The sequence below is a fragment of the Phycodurus eques genome, chromosome 22 (assembly GCF_024500275.1).
Source record: "Phycodurus eques isolate BA_2022a chromosome 22, UOR_Pequ_1.1, whole genome shotgun sequence".
Lineage (NCBI taxonomy): Eukaryota > Metazoa > Chordata > Actinopteri > Syngnathiformes > Syngnathidae > Phycodurus > Phycodurus eques.
In genome coordinates, this window is record NC_084546.1 from 1,284,079 (window position 1) to 1,308,816 (window position 24,738).

The window sequence follows — 24,738 nt, forward strand, 5'->3', positions numbered from 1 at the left end:
AAGGCGACCTAGAGTCAATTTATATTTTGACTATACACAGTGTTCAACACAATTTGACATATTTGAGACTTGAACTTCAAATGAAAATACAAAATGATATAATTTATTCACTTTTCCTCGAAAGCATATTTTATTCAACGACAGCGAAATTACGACTTTAGCATATTTCCCCTTCCAATGTTGCCTCCTTTTGTATTAAAACGACCACTCATTCAATAGCGGAAGACATTTTTGACGGACTTTTGTTTGTCGCGGTTTGACTTTTATTTGACGCGTGGTCGTGCTAAGCTAGCTCACATCAACAAATTAGCCCTTCCAGTGGCGACAAGAAACAAACTCAAGGGCGCCCACGTGTCGAAAGTATGCTTCTATCTGGTGCAACAGGGGTCACATAAAGAGTTGAAAATGTTTCAAATACTCACATAAAAGACATTGAAGAGCTTCCAATTGAGATGGGGGAGCGTGTGGCAATCACACACCTGCGGCGTAATGCGGAGATGAACACGAAGCGAAGAGTGTCACTCTGCTCAAAATCTTCTCGCATTGGCATCACGTTATGGCGTTCAAAATCAATCGTTATCTTTGTGGATAAAAGTTCGAAGGTGCCCTGCGGTGAGGTGGGCGTGCTTTGCGATCGAAAGGGGGGCTCCAATGGGGTCTGTGGGGTGTTTTGGTGGTCCTCGGGGAGGCGGTGGATGCTGCCACAGTGATGCTCTTCGTCGTTTTCCTGTTTTTTTTGGGGGGGGGGGCATCAGAGGTGGGTAGAATCGCCAAATATTGTACTCAAGTAAGAGTACTGTTACTTTACAATAATATGACTCGAGTCAAAGTAAAAATATTTACTTGAGTAAGAAAGTACTCAATGAAAAAAGCGACTCAAGTCAAGAGTAACTTGTGAGTAACGTGATTTTTAATTTTAAAAAAAAAATCAGAACATGAAAATCAAATAAACTATAATATATGGGAGTCAAAAAACTCCTTACTTTACATGTTTTTTTTTTTCCCTTCCAAAAACACCACTTCATCACGTGCTCGTTCTACAGAGGCACCATAGAGCATCGTGACCAACCGCAACAATGCGGGTTGCGGAGCCTCCACTGCATCGTGAGGGCAGCTGACAAGATCGGAACCTCTCTTGCTTTACTATACGTGGTTACCTTAGATACCTTACCCATTTGTCCACCGCCCCACGCACTAAGAAAAACATACCAAGTGTGACTATTAAACTTTATTGAGCAGCGGCTGTGGAAGAGAACACGGGCGGAGGTCATCGGGGTCACTGGGCTTTGGGCGGCACCCACTCGTGGATCTTCTTGCGTGTGGTGGAGTAGGGCACGTACTGCTGCGGGGTGCCACTCACGTTGAACCGGTGCACCTCGGCCAGGAACTTCTTGGGCTCGGGTGGGTGCGTGGTGGGGGGGTCGTCCGTCGTGCAGTGGAGCCAGCGATGCCTACCGCAAGGAACGGGCACCCAAGCATGAAAACACGAAGTGTAAACGCTTTCATTCTTTACATTTGATTTAATTATTTTACTGTATGTTTTTATAGACGGCTGGTTTTCCAGGTTCCCACACATTGGAGATTTCAAATGTATGTATGAAATAAAATTCCATACTTTTTCCATACTTGCGTCAGAAACCCTGCAGATTTTTTTACTCTAAAGTATAACAGATCAGTATATATTTTTCGATTATTTACCATTATATTTTTTTTTTATAAAATGCAAAAGAATGTTGTGAAAGTATGTTTTTCTTACAGAAACTAAAAATATAACAAATACTGGATGTTACAAGATATAATAATCCAAGTTATTTTAAAAGTAAAAACTATGACAATATATCAAAAAATTAACACAGTATCACAAGAAAAAAAAATACAAATATATATATATATATATATATATATATCACACGAATAGCTTTTTACTTTGTTGCTGAGATTTCGATTTTTAATCATTTTGCAAAACGCAACCACAAACAACTGTAACATTGGTACCATTCGGCGGGCACCATGCTGCCATCCACCTCCCACAAAGTGTTCTTTCCATTCATCTCTGTGGTGTAGATCACCCAGCGATGACGTCCTGGATACAGTTTGGACACGAGAGATTGCATGCAGCGATTCTCACCCTCACCGGATCCAGGGACCCCAGTTCGTGAAACAACTTGACCAGAATGCGTGTTTCCATATGAAATGCTCTCGTCCTTACCAAAGAAGTAGTGTTTCTTGTCCTCGTAGTATTTGTTACCATATTTGTCCACACCGATCAGGGCTCCAGTCTTCACATCGTTTACCCTGTCGCACACAAGTGTCGAACGTTGTCATGCATGCAATAATTCAACTATTTTTGGGAATCAAACAAAAATAAAACGAAATTCAGTGCAAGTTTCACGACTCCTGTTTAGAGAGGGCTAGCTATCGACATGCTAACTTAGCTTGGCAACGTTCGCAAATATCTACAGTCTACGTTAATCACAGCACTTGGTTGTCAGTGGTTCGAAATACAAGCGTTCATGTAATTACTCGAGCGTACCTGAAGAGCTGAAGAAGAAACCCCCGGACTCCGCCGTGACCTCCGAGTTGTCCCAAAGCCCTTCGGACAAGATTGGCGTACTCCGCCATCTTGAGACGGAACTATTTGTTGATCGGAACGATGGTTCCTAGGAGTAAAATGTCCGGGTAGCAAAATTGAACAATTGAACATTGTTCCGTATGCATTTGTAACGTCAAAATAAACACACTAAATTCGAAGTTTTATGAAAACATTTTGTCTGACAGATTATTCTAATTGCTTTGTAGGAAAGTCTACATCCACACAGTTTATATTCTAGAATAAAGTATAAACTGTTCATGCAAAAACTATTTGGGGATCGAAACGATAGTTTCTAGTAATAAAATGCCCTCATAGGAACAGGAACGCCTTATACATTTTTCTGTATGATTTGTGACGTGAAAATAAACAAACGCTATATTTATATATTTTATTAAAAACTGTTGCCTGACAGTTTATAATGATTGTTTTGTAGGAGACTCGACCTCCACAGTTGATATTAAAAAAAGTCCATGTTAATGTACAATCATGAGCAAACACATGCTTCCTTGACCCTGACAAGTTCATATGAGGACGATAATGAGGAATCAAAAGTTACAATGACAACATTGAGCAGAAAGTTGCTGATGGAACAAGATTCAGGGATTAACTTAATTCTATTTTGTCAAGGTGGCAGATAAAAATACTGTCCTAGGACTTGCATTGGTTGATCAATGGTAAAAAAAAAAAAAAAAAAAAAGTATAATAAAAGGTATTGTTTTTGGAAGGCTTTCAAAATGCATCCACGATGGACAGTGCAAGCGCATGTTTTTTTTTCCACATTTAAAAAACGTATGATGAAAGTCAACAGAACCTGACTGCAAAATAGTGGCCTGCTTCTTCATCCTTTATAAATACCAGCTCGAGGCTTCCGTATAAAAATGTCAACGTCACGCCGTCATACACACAATATTACCCACAGGGCGCTGCCAAGGCGCCTCGACATTCTGAAGAGTACGAAAAATACATTTAATGATTCACTTCCAGTTTTGTCCAGGATGCTGTTGGACCCACAATGTATGGCAGTTACTTGGAATATTCAAACAGAAAGAATAACCTCTCTAAAGTGGAGAGATCAACTCCAGCAACTTCGTGTTACTGCCAGTAAAACACTGCTTCATTCCAAGTGATTGTGAGTGTTTTGACATATCAACCTGCATGAATTTCACAACTAGTTTTCCTTCATTTGCGTCAAACGGGTTCCCGGTGGAAAACTGTCCACTTCCACACACATTCTTTGGCATTGGGGCCACAGCTGCAGGAAGAAAAAAGAAAACACAAAAGTTCCCAGTTCTTTTAAAAAGAGGGGCAATGCTCTCCCATCTCCTCGTGGAAGCAGCACGCCTTCGTCGTCGTCGTCCCTCTATTAGCTCATCACTGTTCGAGGATCATGGCCTCCTGAAAGGCTTCAATCCACCTAAAAGAGAAGACGAGGCGGTCAAATGGTGTTTCAAGTTGAGTGGGCGGGAGGCGCGGTTTGACCTCTGCGCGGTGGGGATGTCGTCGGCTTTGAAGATGTAAAAGAGTGTGTTTTTGTGGTAGAGCTTGAACTGCAGCTTCTGCGCCGGCCCGTTCTTCTCCTCCCGCAGGAAGAAGCCGAGCAGCGGCTGGCTCTCCAGCGCCGCCACATCCTGCCGCGAATAAGACAATTCCATCGAGTCGACGGCAAACGGAGCCCAAAAGAAGACGGCGCCGGTTACCTCGCTGGCGGCGTACGTGTACAACACTTTGTTCTTGACGACGAACCACAGGCGCTTCCACTGCTTCTTGTTGCCCTTGGACCTGTTCAAGTAGCCGCTCATGGACGAGTTTTCCGTGTTGGCCGACACCTGCGCAGAGAGCCGAGAGGGTCACGCGACTGCGACGGCGCTTCTTAACTCACCCCTCTCTCTCTCTCGCTCGCTCACTCACGACTCGCCTCTTTCAGCGCCGCCGGAATCTTCTTTTGTTTCCTGGTGAAGGAGAACGCTCCGGATTTGATGGGAGACACGGACGACGAGGCGCGGCGGTCACCTGCAAGTAGAGTTGTGCTTTTCCTTCATGTTATTTCTTAGGCTTGCCTCTGCAAGCGCATTACATTCTATTTTATGAATAGGCGGACGCTTTTCGGGACAGCCAAGGAACGAAAACAGATGTGAATCGCAATCATTCTCATTATCACAATACATTTGGACGCCTGCTGATAAGGTTTGTTTGCCTGTTTATACTGTATGTTTTTTGCAGTTTTACTGTGCGCACGTGTGAGTGTGTAAATGAGTGTGACTTTGTTGTACTACAGGTAAAGGATGCTTATATTATGCTTAAGTTGGTCAAGCATTTTTAGTTGTTTCACGGTACTGGCTTTTTTGGTGTGAGAATAAAGTGGTCTCGGCATCTTATTTGAATTGCGCTACAGTACAACGAAGAGAGCCTTTGTGAACTATGAGTGCAAGAGTTGGGCCATCATTCAGTCCGGGATGCTACAATCACAAAAGTGTGAACGAGGCGAGATGGGCAAAGCTGCAAAGTGAAGGGGGGGGGGGGGGGGGACAACAACAACACAATCCTCTCTTGTTTTTTGTGCCATGTTGACACAAACACTCACTGTTCTCCTGCAGTTTGGCAAAGCAGTGGTCACACACGCGCGCCGGCTGGTTCTTCAGGTACTCCAGGTAGTACTTGTTGGCCGAGCAGGCCTGGCACACCACCTGTCGGAGCAGGAGATGACAGGCCGTGAGCCGGAGGCGGAAGCGTTGCGCAGGTGAGGCCGGGAGGGTCGGGCGCGCGGGGCACCTTCCCGCAGGCGCGACAGTGATGGCGTCGCCAGGTGAGGGTGAACTCGCAGGTGCAGATCATGCACATGGTGGCCCTCAGGTCGGGGATCCAGATGGGGGCCTTGGAGCCGAGGGGGGCGCCGCTGTCCGGCGCGCCGTCGGCCTGAGCGGAAAGCCGGACAGTCAGAGGGGAGCTTTCGAAACGGACGCACGGCGCACCGGCGCGTCACCTCCTCCTGACTGCGACTGGATATGAAGCTGATCTTCTTCTTGGCGTGGTCGTCGATGGCCTCGGCGATGGCCTCCAGCCACTCGTCTCGTTCTGTCGCCGAACTGGAGGCGGAGAACACGTCAGCTCCGGCGCACGTCGGTCAAATCATCTATAAGGCGTCTCGTTTGAAGCTTTTCGAGTGAAGACGAGTATGAAATGATCTGACGCTTCTTTTGGGATCACAGTTTGTGGCATATATACGGTTGAAACTGAAAATGTAGGCAAATGTCCACATTTGTGGTGGGCGTGTACTTGATGTTCCAACCTTGCAGACAGGATGAAGGAGCGCTCCACGCTCTCGATGTTCAGCTCGTTCTGGTAGGCCTCCTGGCTGGGCTTGCTCACCTGTTAAGAGGACGCACGGCGTAACGAGCGCCACGTCGGGATTTGCCGCGCGCGGCGTCTCACCTTCATGCCAGCGAGGGAGAGCACGCAGTTGAGTTTGTACTGGGCCGACTGGACGGGAGTGGTGTACATAAGCGCATCGTTGAACTGGACGGACGAAAAGAAGAGGCGAAGATGGAAAGGAAGGAAAAGATCGCGCAAAGACGGACGAATCGGATCGTAGCTCACCAAGAAGAACATCCGCGGCTGCATGACCTTCCTGGACAGCTTCATGAGCGTTCCCTCCTTCAGGAACACCTGCGGGAACCCACCGGAAGTGAACTCTCGCCACCTTCCAGACTTCAGGGAGACGGAGGATGCGAGGCTCTTACCCTGCCTGGCTGAACGATCTCATGGTGGCCGTTCAGGCTGTACTGGATCTGCATTAGCTTCTGAAAGTTATCCTACACAAATAAAATAGAAAGTTGAGGAGGGACATGAGACTAAAAGTCAAGCCTGGGGGGGGGGGGGGTCCTCACCCCTTGTTTCATGATGTCGTTGGCGTGGTTGGCGACTTCCTTCACGATGCTGAGGGCGGCTGCACGGACGAAAACATTTGAAGGACGCATTCCTCGAGGGGTTTTGTCCTCACGGTGTGTTTAGTCTCACCTTCCGTGTCCTTGTAGTCCTCAGAGTCCCGTGGCAGATTCTTCAGATAATCTGGAAAAGGGAAAAAGTGGATGGAAGGAAACTCGGAGTCAAAGCCATCCACGTTTTAACGATACTTTTTCTCGCGTTTTAGGCTTTCACACAGTTCAATCTGACCCACGACTTAACAGGAGGGTTAATCAATGCAACAACGCGTGGGCCGGATTAACGATACTTTAGCACATACTTTGCCAACCCCGTGTAGCTAGAGAATGAGGGACCACCTGTGAGCAGCAGCTGGTACTGAGGAATCCTCTGGACGGGCTTCAGCAGGTAGTGCTTAAGGGCAAGGCTGGCACACCTGGCACTCATCTGCATCCAAACAACACGCGCCTCCATTAGCCTGATGGAAACGCTTCGGTGATGGTCGTCTGTCTCATTCAGTCACATTACCTCAAACTCGCGCACCACGGCTGCAAAGGGAGGGTTTTTCCTGCACTGCTCGTCCAAAAGCGCCACGTTGTTGTCGAACTGGCGGATGTACGTGGAGTACATCTTCAGGTACGGGCCCTTCTGCACAAAGATGTCCGCCAGGCGCCGGTGCTCGCTCCTGCGGACGCGCCGACCGGTGAAGTCACACGATGAACGACGAGTGTAAATTCCAGCGGGCGCGTGCACGTACCAGTATGCCACGCGCTCCTCCAGCTCCCGCAGCAGGTCCTTGTTGAGCTGGTAGAGCTGCGGCAGGTAGTACAGGACCTGGCTGAGCACGCGCTCGTCCACCACCGGCTTGCCGTTCTGACGCGTCGCCTTGGCGACCGCATCCCTAAAGTCCTGAGGCAGAAAACGAGGCTTCAGTCGGACACGTACGTGCACGACACGCCCGCACACAGCCGAGTCAGCGCCCTTGGCCGAGCCGCGTGCCGACACACGCATCCACCGGGAAGGAAGCAGCGACGACGCGGACACACCGCCTAAACGTTTCCCTTCTGACCAGATTTACAAAACAAAGTCCAATACTCGTTCCATGCAATTGCATTCATTTATTGCCAACAAGCTAATAGTCTAGTCTGTAGCAATGTGCTCAAATTGAAAAATCACAATTTCTGATGAGTATTCATTATTTTATGAGATTGTTTTTTGTTTTTTTGTCACGTTAGGAGATAAAAAATGATCGACGTGAACTTTTCCAGATGAAGTGCGCGTCGTTCTATCATTGCGACATGATCGCGCAAGATGACGCCGGCCCAGGCAGCAAACGCACGGGCCGACGCTCGGAATTGCACACCACGTGATCATCTTATTCTGGAATATGATTCGGCTTTATTGACACACCCACGCACGCACGGGCACGCAGGGATGTCGGGCAGAAACTTCCAAAACATTCGAGTCGCACGCGCCAGCTGGACGGCCTGCCACAAGAATGCGTGCGGCGTCGCGGCCCACGCGCGCACACAGAAGGATATCGGCGTGGAGGTCAGCTCGGCGGCAGGAGGAAGCAGCTGCTGCGTCCGCGGGCAGAAAAGAATGCAAGCTGACCTGATTTCTTGGACAGAACCCCCCCGCCCCCCCCAGGATGGCACTTTCGAGGGTCGTGTGACACTTACTATGTGGAGAAGCTTGAGGACATCCACAAACCTGCAGAAAAAGAGAGAAAAAACAAGGGTGGCTGTTCCCTCAAAATTATGAGCAAGAAATGATGTGGTATCATTTTTAAAAAGTGCAAAAGTGGCTGCTCGTGCACTTGGCTGAACTGTACTTGTCAGAGTACGATTAAAAGTAGTATACTTTTGACTCGAGTATTTTTGGGAAGAAGAAACTCTACTTTTTACTCTGTTCCGTTGTTATTTTGAGCTCTGTTGTTGCTTACGCAATCTCATTTGTTTTGGTTTGTCAGAGACTTTGTCACATGACCCCATTTCGCCAATCAAACGGAGCCTGGCGGTCACATGACTGCGCACAGCAGCAAAGTTACGCAGCGTCACACAAATGTAACAATAATCGATATTTATTGTTTCATAATAGTCATAATAAAACATATTCTTTTGTAAAGACTTAAAGTGTAAAGACTTAAAGTGTTTTGTAAAGACTTAAAGTGTTTTAGATAGTAAGCGATTTTGATGGGCAATATATGAATTTGCACATTTCCATTTTAAATGTTTGTCTATTGGATGTTTATACGAAAAAAGTAAAAGTATTCTTACTTGAGTACAATTTTTGGCTCCACATAAACATTCATCTGAGATCCCTACATTTTGTTGTTGTTTTTTTAAGTCGTATTTCTTCACAAATATAGGCCCATTTATTTATTTTTTTAAGGAAGGTGTCTTTTACAGAATAAAAGGCATATAACCTTACAAGGAGAAAAATGTGTTTTTGAAGTATGACTTTCTTCCCTGGTTAAATTTGGACTTTCATATGACAAATTGAACTGCCGAATTCTCACAACATTTCAAGTCTTTTTCTCTCAAACATATGATTTGTCAAATTACAACCTTGTGACTTTTTGTTGTCACAAAGAAGTAACGTTTGCATTCCTACGACATCGAGCGGCGCACTCGTCGTGATCGGCGTCTCGCGAGGGGGCCTGCGCGCCCACGACTCACACTTTCTCCGAGCTCATGATCTCCTGGGCGATGTGCGCCACCTTCTTCCGTTTGGTCTCGTCCTCCAGCTGCGAGAGCGACAGAGCGAGCACAGGTTCAGTCAGACGGCGTTCCGTTATCAGGGACGCCGCGGTCACGTTGCCCACGGCTATTCGGGAACATGTTATCTTCGTGCGGCGCTGGGAACAAAACCACTTGGCAGCATCACGAGCGCTCATTTAGTGATTAGACATTTATAGGACACGTACATGAGGGCTGGGCAAGCTTGTGTGCTCATTTGATTTTTAAAACGGATATGTATCAAATTCATGAATTAGATAATCACAAAAAATACTCCATTTTGTAAAAGACATTCAATTGTTTATTTTGCATTGTTCTTATTTGATCAGTTACATTCAATCAATTCCCTAATTTCATAAATTCAAATGAAAATGCTGTATGTTTACGTAAAATAGACATTTTTTAATTGAATATTTACAATAAATACATTTTCCAATTATATATATATATATATATGTGAAACTTATTTCATCATCTTTTTATTGTATTATTCTCAATGCAATAACTATTTTTGAAAATAAGTTATGCGTAGATGTCAAATTGTTTATTTGACCTTTTTTTGTGTTGTTGAAAATAACTACATTTAGCAATTAGTATATTAAATTAAATCTTTGATTGTATTATTTATCATACAAACATTTTAAAAAATTCAAAAATATGCTGGCTGTATATGTAAAATAGTTTATATTGCTGATACCTCTTATTCACTATAAATAAATGAATGATAATAATAATAAAATAAATTAACCTTATTTCATGATATAAAAAAATTGATGAATAAAAAAGTTTTAATTAACCAATTTTAGGGGGGGGAAACACCAAGCAAACTATTCACCCATGAAGTCACACACACACACACACACACACACACTCAAGTAAAACCTGGCGTGATTCCCTCCGCATTGGAGAAACTCCACTGACGCGACGCGACGCGACGCGACGCGCCCACCTGTCTGTCCGCCTCGTCCACGTGTTCCTTGCTGGAGGACGAGCTGTCGTCGTCCTCGTTCCAACTGCGGGCGTCCTCGTCCTCCTCCTCCTCCTCCTCGGAGTGGACGTCCCTCCTCGGCCAGTCGCTGCTCGACGCAAAGAGAGACGAGCACAATTGGATACGAAAATAGTCACGCTGTCAGAAGTGCTCCTGGTGTTTGTTCACGATTGAGAATCAGGTCAGAGTGTCTGCGAGGCGCGTGAGTGAGCGCAAGCACAGACACGCGAACGGCCTCCAACGCTTTCGGTCTTTAACACGTCAGCGCTACCTGATCCGTCCGCGTCCTCAGCTCTCCTCCTGGCGGAAACGCTCCGTGATAACGTTAGCCGTTCACATTCAAACGTCAGCGCGCACTCGACGCCATTTAGAGTGCCTCTGATGAACCCCAAATAAAGTTCTGATGCTCTGGCAGGCTTTTTCTGACATTTTCTCTGCTTTCTAAGAGACGTTTTGTGGGAACACGGACTGCTATTTGGAACGGTTCTGAATTCCGTTGACCTTGTTTAAGGCCCCAGTTCGAGCTGGAGAGAGACAAAACCAAGAAACAGATGCTGCCATCACCACGCCTCACTGGAGCGCACATTTTGGAATTATTGGTCAACCTTGGTTCCACTGGACCGTAACAAAAATCTCCCAAACTCACGTGGGGCGATTCGGACAAACAAACAAGAAGAAAAACAACAACAATCCCTACAAATAACCGAACCAACTAACTACTAATAACTACCACTACAAACTAAAAACTCGGTTGTTTTCCTGAAATGGTGTCTCCTGATGTTGGGTTTTAATAATGTCGTAAAAGCCCTGGTGTTGCTCTTCTGCTCTCCATGAAATATTTTGCAGCATGCAAACAAAGCTTCGAGCTCACATTTTCTCTCAAAGTCAAACGAGAGAAAAAAAAAAAAAAAGTTGTGTGTTGAGGTTACGAGAAGGCTAAACACAGAGCGAGGAAGGCCAGCGGAGGAGGAGGAGGCGGCTGGTGGTGGCTGCACATTTCGTTTCCCACTTCTGGAGCCGCGTGCGACGACATTTCCTGCCCGGCGCGCCGAAAATAACCCACAGGAAGACCACGGACCGACCTGCGGCACGGCGACGCGCCGCGACCGTCTGACGTGCCGCTGACTCGTGCCGATGTCGCCCGTCGCCGCCCGGAGAGCTCGGGGCGCCTGGACCGGGACGCCGGGCTCAGGCGGGCCTGCTTGGGGCTTGTGTCAAGGAGGTTATGTTTGTTAGCAGAGTGACTCAACAACGACAAGTCATTTCCTCCAAAGTATGTGGAGGGCCCAAGGAAGAAACCACTGAAACGGAATGGACTGTATTTGCTTCTAAATGCGTTACGGTGAAACTGGAGTCATCATCATCATCATCATCATCATCATAATAATAATAATAATTAATGTATTTTATTCATAGGTGTCCAGCGCCCACACAAGGACACCATCTAATTAAAAACGGAAGAAGCGAGACTCGATGAGGGGGAGTATGAGATTCGGATGAAGATCTGACTGAGGGCGCGATGTGTGCTGTTGGGGGAGGAGCTTACGGATGGCCTTGAAAGTGAGCAGAAGGCTTTTGAAATGCATTCGGATATGAAGCGGCACCCAGTCTTCAGGGGCCGTGTGGTGGAAAACGGAGATTTTGCGCAGATCCGCTTGTGTTCGGGATGACTGAAATCGGGATTCCCGACGATCGTACCGAGCATCGGGTTTCAAGTTTGTTCCGTTTTTACTGTTGGCCGGAAACGATCCAATTTCACAGAGTCGTTCCGGAAACGATCAAGTACAAATGAACTTTCCCAGCGACATGCAGAACAATTGGGCGCTCCTCCACTAGACAGCAGAGTCAAAGTTACAATTAACATGTAGATCCGCCTGTTGCCATTCATACAAGTGATTGCCAATTTTTTTCTTCTGTAGTACAAATGGTGACTCCAACTAACTTGTGTGTTTCAACATACTTCCCAGAAGAAATATGATTCTGAGAATAAGTCATGGCTTCCTGGGAGTTCATCAGCTCATGGCTAGATTTCAAGCCGACATCATCAATTTGTTAGTAGTATCTGTGACTTTGAGTGTGTTTGGCTTTAGAAGGCGGGGCCTGGCCCGGTGAGTGACGTGCGCGTGCAGTATTGACTGGCTGTCAACTGGCTAACGTCTGCGCGTTAGAGGAACTCGGCATGAGTAGGATATCGGCAGATCATGTGTCAATGTTCGTATGACTTATTTGTTTGATGACATTTGTTCAACAACCGACTTATTTGTCCACCTAGCGCCGCGTGCGACTGCAGCAACATTAGCCCGTGAGGAGAAATGAGCCGAAATCCTACCCGTCGCAGCGGTCCTCCCGGAACCTTCGGTAGGGGTCCTGCGCCTCGTAGACGTCCGAGTCGTCGCCGTCCCGCGACCGGCCCGGCCCGCCGCTGTGAAAGGGCAAGTTCATGTACTCGGGGATCTCCTCGTACAGAGGGACGTTCTCGTATTCCACGCTCCCGTCGTCGTCGCCACTGCCGATGCAGCTGTTGGGCCGCGCCCCCCGCTTGGACTCGCCGTCGGTACAGCCCAGCGAGTGGCCTCTCGTGGCCAGCAGCTTGGGCAGCATCTTGACGGACACGTGCAGCTCCAGAAGCTTCCGGAAGGAGAGGCTCCTCTTGCCGGCGTCCACGCGGGTGACCAGGTCGGCGGCGGAGAAGGACTGCGCCCGCTGCTTGCCCCCCGGAGCGGGCGCCCGGCTTTTGGGCGGCACGCTGCTCCTGGTGGGCATCTGGCGGCTGAAGAAGGTCACGCAGGGGCGGCTGAAGCGCCAGGAAGGTTTCTCTTGGGGGGGCGCGGGCAGCTCCCTCATGGGGCCGTGAGGAGGCGCTGGGGGACAAACGGAGGGAGGCGGCGGGGCGGGCAGGCTGAGTCTCTGAGGTTTCCGGGGCGGCGGTCTCACCGGCCGATCGTCGGCCGAGAAGGCCTTCCTGGCGTGCGGCGGGGGCGGCGGGCATCCTAGTTTCATCTGCTTGGGGAGGCTGTGCGTGACGGGGTAACGCTTAAAATCGCCGTAGCCGTCCTCCTCCTCCTCCCGCCCCCGGTGCTCCTCGCCCTCTCGCTCGCACTCCGGGTGAGGCTGCGAGAGCAAGCTGAGGGAGAGGGAGGTGTTCTTGTTGAGTTTTGGGGAGGCCTGCTGCGTTCCGTAGAGGCGAGGAGAGAGCGAGGTCTGGCGGGGAGGCGGCACGGGAGCGCCGGGCTCGTCGTCTCTCGCGTCTTCACGGGGAACGGACATCTCCTCTCGCGGGTCGCCCGCCTCCTGATGATCCTGAGCCGCGCCCTCCACGCCGTCCTGCCTCGACAGGGCCGGCTTCTTGTGCTTGCGGGGCTGCGGGACGGGGAGGGGCTTACTCGGGGCCGCGGGCACCGAGGGGTCGCCGTGTAAATGGCCGCTGCGTTCTCGCTGCTCGAGATGTTCCGCGGAAGGAGAGGAGGCCGCGATGCTGCCTGCAACATCACAGCCGATGTCCACGGACTCCGCCTTGAAATCAGCGTCGGTGCGGTTCCCCTCTTTGCCCACCCCTGTCCGAGCGTCTCTGTCTCTGAGGCTTGTCCCGAGGCCTTTTGTTCACCCCTGCCCCCTCGCACAAACACTCCTCCGGTCCGCTCGGCGCTCCCTCGTCAATCCCGTTCTTCAGCTCGTGCGCGTCGTGCACGCCGTTCTCCGCACGCCGGCAATGGCAGCAATCCCGCGGCCCGCGGGCGCACGTGGGAATAATGTAGTCCGATTCCTGCGCTGATAAAATCCCATTTCTGGTGTTGAGCAGCGAGAGGTCGTCCTTAAGATCCCGCTCCGGAGATAAGAGAAGATGGACTTGGGGCGGTGGCGAGGCGGCGGGGGGTTTCGGGATGCGGGGCTTGGGGGCGAGGGCCGGTTTTGTCCTCTTGAGAGTGGCGGGAGAAGGATGGGCGGAGACGGGCGATGTGGTGAGCAGGCCTGGTTTGGGGGCGATGGGCGGGGGTGAGGGTTTGGCAGCGTCGGGAAGTTTAGGTTTGGGAGCTAATGGAGGCTTCTTCACACCTGCATGTACGCGACACAAGAAAGGAGTCAAAACACTCACACGTGGAAGCATTACAATTATTTCCTGGCGTTACAGGCGAGGTTCAACGGTCGCTCTCGGCTTCAGAGGGGAGTGACGTGCGAAACGCATCACGCATCACAACTTGAATGGAAATGCTGGGAGAAGCAACTGACTCACTTGCTGCAGCGTAGCAAGAATCTGGGACATAATTCATAATCCCAAGCTCATTTATTGCGTCGCGCAAAAATAAATGTTCGCAGCTACAAAGTTGTCAAAAGTAACCGCGGCACAGATTTTATGAGCAATGACCTTTCTTCGAAAAGGTCAATGACCACAAACAGGACGCTGAACTAAGTTCAGAATACGCATGGCGGACTCTGACACAGACCACCAAATCTAAAAAGAGAGGCAAATGTAAAGTTTGATAGTGTCAGTTCTGTCAATTGATGATTGCAGCAGAAAGCAGGGGCTATACAAACGGTGGTCTCTTTCGTAATTCAGGTTCTGTGCAAGTGGTTTGTGGCGCCACGCTCTACCTCAATATGAACCGGTCCACGCCGAATTCATCCAGTTGGGATGACGACGCCATCAAAGCTCATCGTGTACGTTGCACGAGCAGAGACGAGCGAGAGGACACAAGTTTGCCTGATTTCTAAACGGGGTTTGGCCAGTCTTCTTGCAATGACGCGTCAGGTCATGCAAACTAACCGCCGCCCCAAAAGAAAAAACAACAACAACGTTAAATGACGTCAAATCCAAAGGAGGGTTCCTATTGATTGAAACAAAGCTTTACATAGACTGGTGGAGTTGTAGCATCAACAGCAGGACAGATGTTAAAGGACAAAGGACTTTTGACCACCACCAGCTGCAAGTGAGCCACTTAAAACGGAAAGAGACTTTTATTATACTTTTATTGTCAATTGTGGAGGCCCTTTGAGAAGCTCCCAAAATGACGTGTAGTGACTCCTATTGTACTATTTATGTGGAGGCGATTTTTTTTTCCAGGAAAGGCTGTAATTTGGCGTTAAAAAAAAACAGCGGGCGCTAACTTTGAAGTTGTTTTTCACGACGATGCATATTCTATGAGCGTTTGACTTCAAAGTCCGGTGTGATGTCGATGTTCGCAGTTGACCCCTGCACGAAACAAACCTGTGCTCATGACTCCAGCCTCGCTGCTGCTTTCTCCATGAGGAAGGCAAATTCACTTTCAATGGAAGCGCGACAAGGTCTTCGTTCGTTCCTGCCTCGGCAGCATTGTCACTCGGAAATCCACCGCGGGGGAATAAAACAAACCGCCGACCGCCGCTCTTACTCCTTATCGCATTCGCACATCCACCGATAACAACGTTATCCTTGTTGCTTTTTCCATTTTCCCAAAGTTTTTCGGCTTCGGCAAGTTTTGTCGCTCGCGACAAGAGATAAGCAACGTGAACAAATGACTTCCTGTTGTTGATGGAGAATTAAATCCGATTGTAAACAACGCGATGTGTTTGCAGCGTATAAAAGTTTTACCATAAAAGTGATAAGTGATTCAACTCCCACTCGAGTGCCTGAAATGTGTTGTATTTGCCACTGTTCATTTCGGTAAGATGTTTTATTTTGAAAGTAGTATTCTCTGCTTCCGCGTAATTTTCCTCGCCTGGCTTTTCTAACGGTTGGGCATGTGCCTCAATTGGTCACCAGAGGCGCTGTAGGACGCCGGGTCACGTTGTGTTGCCTCGCAAGGAAGAAACGCGAGAGGGAGACTCTTCCTGGGAATTGTAGTTCTTTTGCGAAGTTGAGTAAACCAGCTAAACTACCAACTCCCTCTCTCTCTCCCTCTCTCTCGGCCGACTCCTCCCGCCCAATCGCACCCCAAATTCGGCATGCAGAGCGAGCCGCGCGTCGATGGGGGAGCGCCATGACGCAAGAGTTCGACGAAGATGTCGTGTTTGAGGTTCGTATCACTTGTTAGCCGATGCTTTGTCATGCTGCTACAAATACACTGCTAGCTTAGTAGATACGTTCTAAAGTAGTTGCTCATTGAAAAATAAAAAAAAATGTGTATATATATATATATATATATATATATATATATATAATGATGCGCTCACATTCACACAGACACTGAGTGGGAATTAAATTTTTAAAATTAATGCTGCTGTGTTTCTGATAAACGGGGGGCAATTCTGTAATTGGGACAGTAATTGGTAATCGATTGTAGTAAGTGGGGCGGGATGACCAGACAGATGGAATTTATTCTGGTGAATAAATAAAGAAATAAAAATAAATAAAGAAATAACTCCACAAAAACAAAACAAAATGAAAAAAAAAACCACACACACGCACATCTGGATCGAGACAAAATAAGATCGGCGTGACCATGGAAGTGAGTATTACCCTAAGAGCATGTACGTGACGCCAATGGAACAGATGTGCTCCCATGATGCATCTGTTTCGTGTGCAGCAATGGAACGCAATGATGCTGACAGCAAATGGGTCACACATCATTCAGGGAAGGCAGAGGAGGAGGAGGAGGATTATGACATCCATTTTTGTAGTGTTTGGACACAATCCGGATTTGTACGCGTGCGCTGACCCCCGGCCGCCCGCACCCGATGAGGATTTGCGCGTGTGTAATCGGAACTGAGGCGGCTTTGACGTTCAACGGGTCGACATAAGGTCGGAAGCTCTCTCACCTCGGTGTTTGCTTCGCAGAACTCGCCGCTTTTCCGCTACCTGCACGACTTGGGACGCACGGACTTCGAGGCCTGTCCGACGGCGGCGCGGGATGAAGACGGCGACCTGGACAGACCCCAGAAAGCGGAGGTCGGCACTGTCCTGTTGCAAAACGGGAATGTTATCGTTGCGGCTCGATCGACTTTATTCCACGTCCGAGTTCCATCGTCCCTCGATTGACTTTTTCCTTCCTGATCTCCTTTCTGTCCTTGCTTCCCTCAGACTCACTTTTTATTCATACGTCCTTCCATCCTTCCTTCCTTCACTGAAACCCATATTTCCTCCTCCCTTCACACCAGCTTTTCATACATGGCTATCTCCCTTTAGATCTTTCCTTCCTTCGCTTTCGCTGCCTTCCTTCACAACCCACTTTTTCTTCATGCATCCTCGCGTCCTTCCTTTTCTGCCTTCCTTCCTTTTGCATCCTTCCTTCCTTTGCGTCCAATTTGCTTGCCACTATTCACAGTCCCTATTTAAAATGCGTACAGCTACTCTTGGCGCACCCTGGTACATATTATTTGCTAATCCAGCTAGCAGTATTTGCGGTTCAACTATTGCATGTGATGTGTTGGAGCCACGACGTCCCCCCACGTTTCCGGAACTTTCCACATGTGACAAACTTGCCGTCTGCTGCTCAAGACGGGAAGTCTTTGGTCAGCGAGTCGCTTCCCGGATCTCAGATAAAGCCGGAGCGAGCGGGGAATGTTTCCTAAAAAGCCGTACGTCGCCACCTCGCGAAAGACGTCGTTATCGGACTAATCTGTTAACGACGGCTGTATCGGTGAGCATTATGTCAAATCCTGCTTAGCGTTTAGAAGCGGAACAAATTCTCACATTTGTGCACAGTTATTGTGAAATCTTTGCTCTTCTCCTCCCTCCTACTTACTTACCCAATCGGGAATCAGCGTAACTAATAAAACAAGCCCGTCGCCCTGGGGAAATGGGTCGGTCCACGGGCCGGCCGGGCGGGACCGATGACGCGGACCGACGAATGTGTCAGCGTACGGAATCGCGCACGGGAAAGACCACAATCGGGAATTAGAAGAAGTATTTATTTTTGCCCTTCTTATGTGGAAAAGTTTGTAATATTCCAACGTTTTGTCCCCAAACAATTCTGACTTCAGTTCCATAATATTCTCATATATTTTGACGTTACTCTTGTAATGTTGTCTTTTTCCCCCTTGTTTCTTTGGACTTTTGTCAACAAAACGAGCCTTTTTGTACGTGTGTAGGCTGGGGTCACGCGGACACTGGCTGAAGCCTTGTGGCGATGGAGCCCACTCCAGAAAGCGCACACACTGGAGCAGCAGCGGCTGGTGGGTGCAACTTGAAAACCCAGCAGAAGCATAAACGTGGCGCGCTCGCCCGCCTGCCTTCACCCAGCTCCTCTTCTGGCAGGACGGCGTGCTGGGCGAGTACTCCGTGCGCTGCATCCTGGATCAGGACGTGCTGCTGCAGGAGGACGTGGAGCTGATCGAGCTGTTGGACCCCAGCCTGCTGACGCTTCCCTCGGCGCCCGATCGCGCCGGCGCCCTTCCCCGACCCGGCCTCTTCGCCGCACCCTCATCATGGTACGGGAATCCCCCATAAATCGACGACACGCGTCGGTTCTGCCACTCGCGTGTCGATTTACCTCCCGTCGCGTCCGCTTAGGGACTTGGCCGGTCTGGCGGGCCTGGCCGCGGTTCTGCTGGGTCTGTGCTCGGCGTCCGGAGGCACGTGGTCGCTGGCGGCCGCCCCCTGGGGCCTGGCCACGCTGGCGTGGGCGGCCGTGCGGGCGGCGGCGCTGCGGCGTCGGGGCGGTGCCCAGCGGGACGTCCACGCCCGGGCCTCGCAGCTGCGCACGCTGATCCACGCCAGCAAGACGCTGACGGGGATGTCGCGCAAGGCTCTGCGCCTGGTGCAGGAGACGGAGGTCATCTCCCGAGGCTTCACCCTGTAAGGTTGCTCGTCCCGTCGTAATGTCGGAACCGTCGTCATTTGTATCCAATCGCTGCATGCTGGGCCCGAAGCTGCATGCTTCAATAGGAAAGAAGACAACCCGTGAGCTAAAGATCCCTCAACATACCCCCTCGCCCGCATGATCCAGAAGTCCCTTTCACACAGGATTTCTGCAACAATCGGTGCATTCAGTTAGACAAGGTACCTTTTACGTACAACTCAGCGACCGTTGCCGCTTCCTCGGATGAGAATAATAATATGAAAGACTTTTTATTAAACACAACTGAGCGGGACAAGGGAGTCTTGGTTGTGAAACTTTGCACACTAAACATGGCTTACTGCTAACATTATCAATTAATATTTGTTTCATTCATTTCGATGTTTCCCCCTAAAATTGGTGAACACAACTGTTTTTATTCATTTATGCCATGAAAGGTATTGATGTATTGTAAGTAATACAAAATGCCAGTAAAATACCAATTTCTATAATACATAGAAATGATATAAATTTGGTTAATTCATTTTAAAGTGTCAATATTATTGCATTAAAATACCTTCCAATTGATTGACTGGAATTCAACACATTCATTAGATTCAAGTCTTTTTCGCTCCTCTCAAAATGTCCCAAGAGTCCTCGATGGCGGCGTGGTCCACTCGCCTGACTTTGGTGCGGGCAGCGCGGGCTCAGTGGCCGCGCGAACGGTTGTCCGTGCCTCTGTGTGCGCTGCGACTGACTGCCGACCAGTTGTGGGGGAAGTCCGCCTTTTGTCCGAAGTCAGCTGGGCGAGGCTCCGGCGCCCTGCGACCCTGTTGAGAATGGGTGGCATATGTCCATCTTAAAAATCTTATGTAGCGCTTGAGCACAGACGTCGGGCTCAGCCCGTACACACAGACCTCCTCCTCGGAAGCCGGCAAATTTGCACGTAGACTTCCATTTCGGTTCCTTCTAAGGAGAACAGCCAGGAAAAAAGCCATCTTTCACGAGCAGTGTGAAAGGGACTATTGGTGCTTCATTTTGTCCCGTGTTGTGATTGGTCCTCGGTGTTGTTTGTTTGTTTGTTTGTTTGTTTTTTTAAATGTGTGTGCCCTCCTCCTACCAATTCGGGACGTCTCCACAGTTGTATCACATTTCACTTGTCAAGTTTGCTCGACAGGGTGAGTACGGCCGGCACCTTTAGCAGGGCGGGGCCGGGGGCGCCGCCCCGAGGCCGGCAGCTGATGGGACTGCGCAAGACCTTGTACCGGGCCCTCCGCTCGGCCTTCAGAGCCTCGCGAAGGGCCACCTGTCACATGCTCAAGGAATATCCTCTTACGTCACACATGGCAAATTCAACTCGATATATGTTGTTGTGAAGTTCGCTGCTGTCATTTAGCGCTTGTATCTTAACATATTTTCTTGCAAGTCAAAGCAAAAAACTAAGCTCCGGTAACTAATAAGTCAAGGTACTACTGTGCATCTTAAATGCAGCGGTCAAAATATACATGTGTGTGTGTCATATACATGGCGAGTAATTCACAATTCTTAAATGACATTTCTAATCATTCAGGTAAATGGAAACAATCAACAATGAATCCCATATTATCCAAGAAGATGAAGATTTATTCAGAAGGAAAACATATATATGCATTTGTAAGAGGTCTCTGGGTTGAGTTTTGTTTTTCTTAATGCCCACCAACGTTCCCGCTGAGCTCGGAGGTGGACAACGTGACCAACTACGTTTCGGCGGTGCCTCTGAAGGAGCTGGGCCTGGGCCTGGGCATCGAACACCTGGGCGACGAGCAGGCCCAAGAGCTGACCGACGACTACAGCCTGCCCGCCCTCAAGGTGACCACTAAGCTGGGTTTTGCTTCCTAATTGTGCTGCTCTCAAATGCCTTCGAGTTCAATTTGAATTCCAATCCTGATCACTCGTGTTTTCTTGAAAGAATGCCGCACATTCAGCCAGCCTATGTAAACTTGACACAAGCAAACCACCTTCAGCTAGCATACTCGTAACACGTACACACGTAAGCACGCGTAGTTGGGAAACAGTACATTTTCGTTATTATTCTTAACTGACTAAATGACACTTTGTCCTCCTCCAGATGTTGTTCCAACTGTGGGTGGGGCAAAGCTCAGAGTGCTTCCGCCGATTAGCCCTCCTAATGTCGCCGCGCCGACTCGAGGAGGAACTGAAGGAAGGCGGCGGTCCCAAAGAAGATTCCTCCACGCCTCCTCTTCCCGCACTGCACCGCTCTATCGCCGCCGTGACCGAGCCTCTCCACCGCGCGCTGGCCGCCTGCCTCGAGGAGGTGCGGCGAAGCTACGACTTTCACCGCCACTTCGAGACGCAGGCCAGGACGTCGGGTTCCGACCGCGGCGCTCGGGTCCGAGAGAAGTGCCGAGAGCTGAACACTCTTCACGCTTCCATCCGAAGCCTGCAGCTCCACCTCAAGGCCCTGCTGAGCGAGTGAGAAGCATGTAAACGCTCAACGTACGCCTCCGGATGGCTAACCCGAACGTCTTCTTCAGGATGATTATCCTGGAGGACGACCTGGAGAAACTGATGGTGTCCGAGGAGCCCAGCGAGCTGACTCCGGATAGCTACCGGGACCTGAGCGAGAGGCTGAATCGGCTCCAGCCGCACATGCGGGCCAGCGCCGGATGCTGGGACGACACGGTCGGACAGGCGGAGCGCATGCTGAGGCGGGCCAACGACTGTGCAGGTGGGAAAGAGTCGCGTGAGAAAAGTTTGATCCCTCGACCCATGCGTGTCCACCTTACGTCTGCAGGTAACGCTGAGGGTCCCGACCAGTGTGGGATCCCTGTGTCCGAGATGCCTGAACCTCCTCCCTCCTATCCTTTGATACTGGACAGAGATCCTGTTCCAGAAGAGCTGGTGAGAGCTGTCCTTTTCCGGCCCACTGTCCCGGGGATTTGAGGTTGACATGAATTCCGACTTCAAATCACAGGCATAAGAACAGCAGAGACGTTGTAACTACATTATTGACGGTTGTCGTCGTTCCAGACGTCACCACGATCGTCAGAATACGTGACGTCACAGCGGCTATGTCAAGATGCTTCAGCTCAATAACAGGCGCTTGGCATATCGGGCAGCTGCAACCAAAGTTCAACATTCGAGACTCCCGTTTTGTGGCGCGGCCCCAGATGCTGGCATTGACATTGCCATGCATCTACTTATCTGAACGAATGCTGCCGCAAGCCCACTTTGGCGAGAAATCCAATGACGTGGACTAAAGTGACCTTATCGTTACATTTAATACATATGTCGATGACTCTCAGTACCTACATCTCCGTTTTACTTGACTTGAAATGATCAGTGCCCGCCAAACCGATGATGTCTCACAAAAATTAACATGTTGCTCTCTAATACGCCACTTTGCCTGGAAACCGCTGTCAAAAAGACCAATATGACTCAAGAGGACTCTAATGTGACAGGAGTTCGAGGCCTACGTGTCGGAGTCGGACTCGGACTCGGGCGGCGAGGGCAAGGACTCGTGTTGCGACATGTCGACTCCGGAGGAGCGGGAGCGTCAGGGTCGCGAGCGGGAGGAGTCCCGCCGCGTCCTGTCCGAGCTCAAGGCGGTGCTGGGATTCCGTGCGTCCGAGGGCGAGAGGATGAAGAGGAAGCAGATGCTCTTCAGCGAACAAGGTCTGGAATGTGTGGGCTCTGAATCTGTGTTATCATTCTTTCCATTTTCGATTGGCAATCAAAAATCCATTGAGTGAGTGATTATTTTGAGCTGTTTTTGTGTCAGTTGAGCATTTCCTGTCGTCGCAGCTGCTTCCATTTGCTGTTGCGACGCTCCGTCAGCCGCTTCCACAGCCTCAGCAGAAAGAGGCGACGACGGAGGAAATGACCGATCAGAATCTGCTGCAGGAAACGAACGGGCAGCGCAGGAAGGAAAGGACGAGCGGGTGAGGCCTGACCCCTCCGAGTTCAGCTGCGGTTCGGAGGCGGAAGAAGAGGCGGCGGGAACGTCCGTGTGTGCCCGAGGGGGAGGCGGAGCATCCGAGTTGCACCAGTACGAAGGCGAGGAGGGTGACGAGGAGGAACGGAACGGCTTGGACTGCCGCCTCAAGCCCAGAGTTCCCGCTTTCTCCATCATGGACAGACTGACGGAGATCCACGGCTCGGAGACCCTCAGCTTCAGCTCGTCCGTGGCGGCGCAGGTGGCGGCGCGATCGCACTCGCTAGTCAAGATGGAGGAGCAGATGTTTGGAGATGAAGAGGATGAGGGGGAGGAAGAGGAGCAATGATTTCTTGAGATTGCGGAGATGTTTCACTTTAATGTTCTGTATTGCTCAGGAACAAGAACAAGAACCACTCAAGCCTGTGAGGACTCCCCTCACTGCAACACTAAATGATTACTTGTGAAACAGTTCTATTCTACACTGGGATGGGGAAAGAACTCTGTGGAATGCCACAAATAAATGTCATCAGGCCATTCTAGGATTAAAGAACATGTTGTAGGTTTTAGTATTTTGTTCTTGGAGTGTTCTGGTCAGGTTCTGTGATGCAAAGCTTGACCTTCTCGTGCACAGGAAGAGGAAGTGTGGATGCTATTTTTACCATCAGCGTTTTATTTCAGGAGGGCAGCCTGCTCATGCATTGTGATGTCACCAATGTACATGTGTATTTACAAGGATGCTTCCTCCGACTGCTTGGATCGCTTGCTCGGAAATGAACAACAAAAATGAGTAAGGGACAATCACTGCTGAGACAGCCTTTCCTCGTCTTCGCCCTGCCCTGCCTTGCGGGTGAGGGCTACACCCCTTGTGCTTTTTACAAATGTGAAATAAAATACGCTTCAATAAAAGCATAAGGTGTATCTAGTTCTTTTTAATGCTGTTTCCTGCTCATGTTTCCTGGGCTGAAAAGATGGGGGGGCAGACAAAACAGGTTAGGTGGGTCACTTTTTATGTTTTGAAGGCCTTTGCATTTGGCCTACGACAGCTGGGCATCTCCGAAGCGTTGTTGTGACTCATTGAAACCTTGAGTCACAGAAACCTGATGAAGTGGACTTAAGTAAACTTTACATTTCATACATTTAGGGGTATAGAGGTTGACTACATTGCAACTTCAATTACTTTAAAAATGACCACATAATTGAGCCAAGGCACATTTAACATTTGAAGAATCTCACCGCACACCACCAAACAGCAATGTCCCAAATAGTTCAGGCGCATCTCAATAAATGACATTTCACTTTTGCAATTCCAAAAGTGAAACTCATAAATTACACGGATTCGTTCAACACAAAAAAATACTTTTCAGAAGGCCAATTCCAACTTCAAGTCCTGTATTCAAATCTTGACTGTTTCACACGTAAAATGTGGGTTTGTTAACCGTAGGCTAAAGTCATCAACATAATAAGTTATTAAATTAAATGACTGTGGGTGGCACGGTGGACAACTGGTTAGCACATCTGCCTCACAGTTCTGAGGACCAGAGTTGGAATCTGGCCTCGCCTGTGTGGAGTTTGCATGTTCTACCCAGGCATGCATGGGTTTTCTGCGGGTACCTGTATTTACAGTATGCTGACGTAAAGATGATCCTGTCCAATTTACTCACAAACGTCCTGATTGGGAAATATGGGCCACTTTTAGTTCAACACAAACATTCATTCTGTTGTCTAAATATCGACAGGTTAGTTGTACCTTCTGCCATTTAGTGGAAGATAATTTAAATATTCTCCCTGTCGCTACATGTCACTGGCATAGATGGATGAACAAAGATAGTAAATACTCATTTACAGAGCAATTATTGGATTAAACACGTGAT

The 24,738-nt window shown here is 49.1% G+C and overlaps 3 protein-coding genes across 3 annotated transcripts; 1 reads left to right on the forward strand and 2 right to left on the reverse strand.

The window, feature by feature from the left end:
• Window positions 1-1,215: 1,215 nt before the first annotated feature.
• Window positions 1,216-2,652, reverse strand: ndufa12 (NADH:ubiquinone oxidoreductase subunit A12). Its single transcript, XM_061667919.1, has 4 exons — window positions 2,534-2,652; window positions 2,210-2,295; window positions 1,996-2,083; window positions 1,216-1,451 (listed from the first exon to the last, which is right to left on the reverse strand). Exons 1-4 carry the CDS (start codon window positions 2,620-2,622, stop codon window positions 1,277-1,279), a joined length of 438 nt encoding a protein of 145 aa, XP_061523903.1. The 5' UTR covers window positions 2,623-2,652; the 3' UTR covers window positions 1,216-1,276.
• A 315-nt stretch (window positions 2,653-2,967) lies between these two features.
• On the reverse strand, window positions 2,968-14,508 carry fgd6 (FYVE, RhoGEF and PH domain containing 6). The gene is made up of 22 exons (XM_061668451.1): window positions 14,472-14,508; window positions 13,867-14,293; window positions 12,570-13,820; window positions 10,202-10,328; window positions 9,193-9,260; window positions 8,194-8,224; window positions 7,269-7,420; window positions 7,040-7,196; window positions 6,871-6,958; window positions 6,608-6,658; window positions 6,478-6,536; window positions 6,331-6,402; window positions 6,188-6,256; window positions 6,023-6,106; window positions 5,880-5,959; window positions 5,574-5,676; window positions 5,363-5,506; window positions 5,175-5,277; window positions 4,509-4,603; window positions 4,291-4,419; window positions 4,073-4,221; window positions 2,968-4,007 (listed from the first exon to the last, which is right to left on the reverse strand). The coding sequence occupies exons 1-22, from the start codon at window positions 14,506-14,508 to the stop codon at window positions 3,965-3,967; spliced, it is 3,519 nt and encodes a 1,172-aa protein (XP_061524435.1). The 3' UTR covers window positions 2,968-3,964.
• Window positions 14,509-15,370: 862 nt separating this feature from the next.
• vezt (vezatin, adherens junctions transmembrane protein) lies at window positions 15,371-23,773 on the forward strand. Its single transcript, XM_061668394.1, has 13 exons — window positions 15,371-15,520; window positions 16,166-16,230; window positions 16,992-17,102; window positions 18,245-18,328; window positions 18,411-18,583; window positions 18,666-18,950; window positions 20,108-20,266; window positions 20,643-20,778; window positions 21,038-21,402; window positions 21,465-21,658; window positions 21,725-21,831; window positions 22,392-22,605; window positions 22,735-23,773. Exons 1-13 carry the CDS (start codon window positions 15,406-15,408, stop codon window positions 23,211-23,213), a joined length of 2,487 nt encoding a protein of 828 aa, XP_061524378.1. The 5' UTR covers window positions 15,371-15,405; the 3' UTR covers window positions 23,214-23,773.
• Window positions 23,774-24,738: the final 965 nt, after the last annotated feature.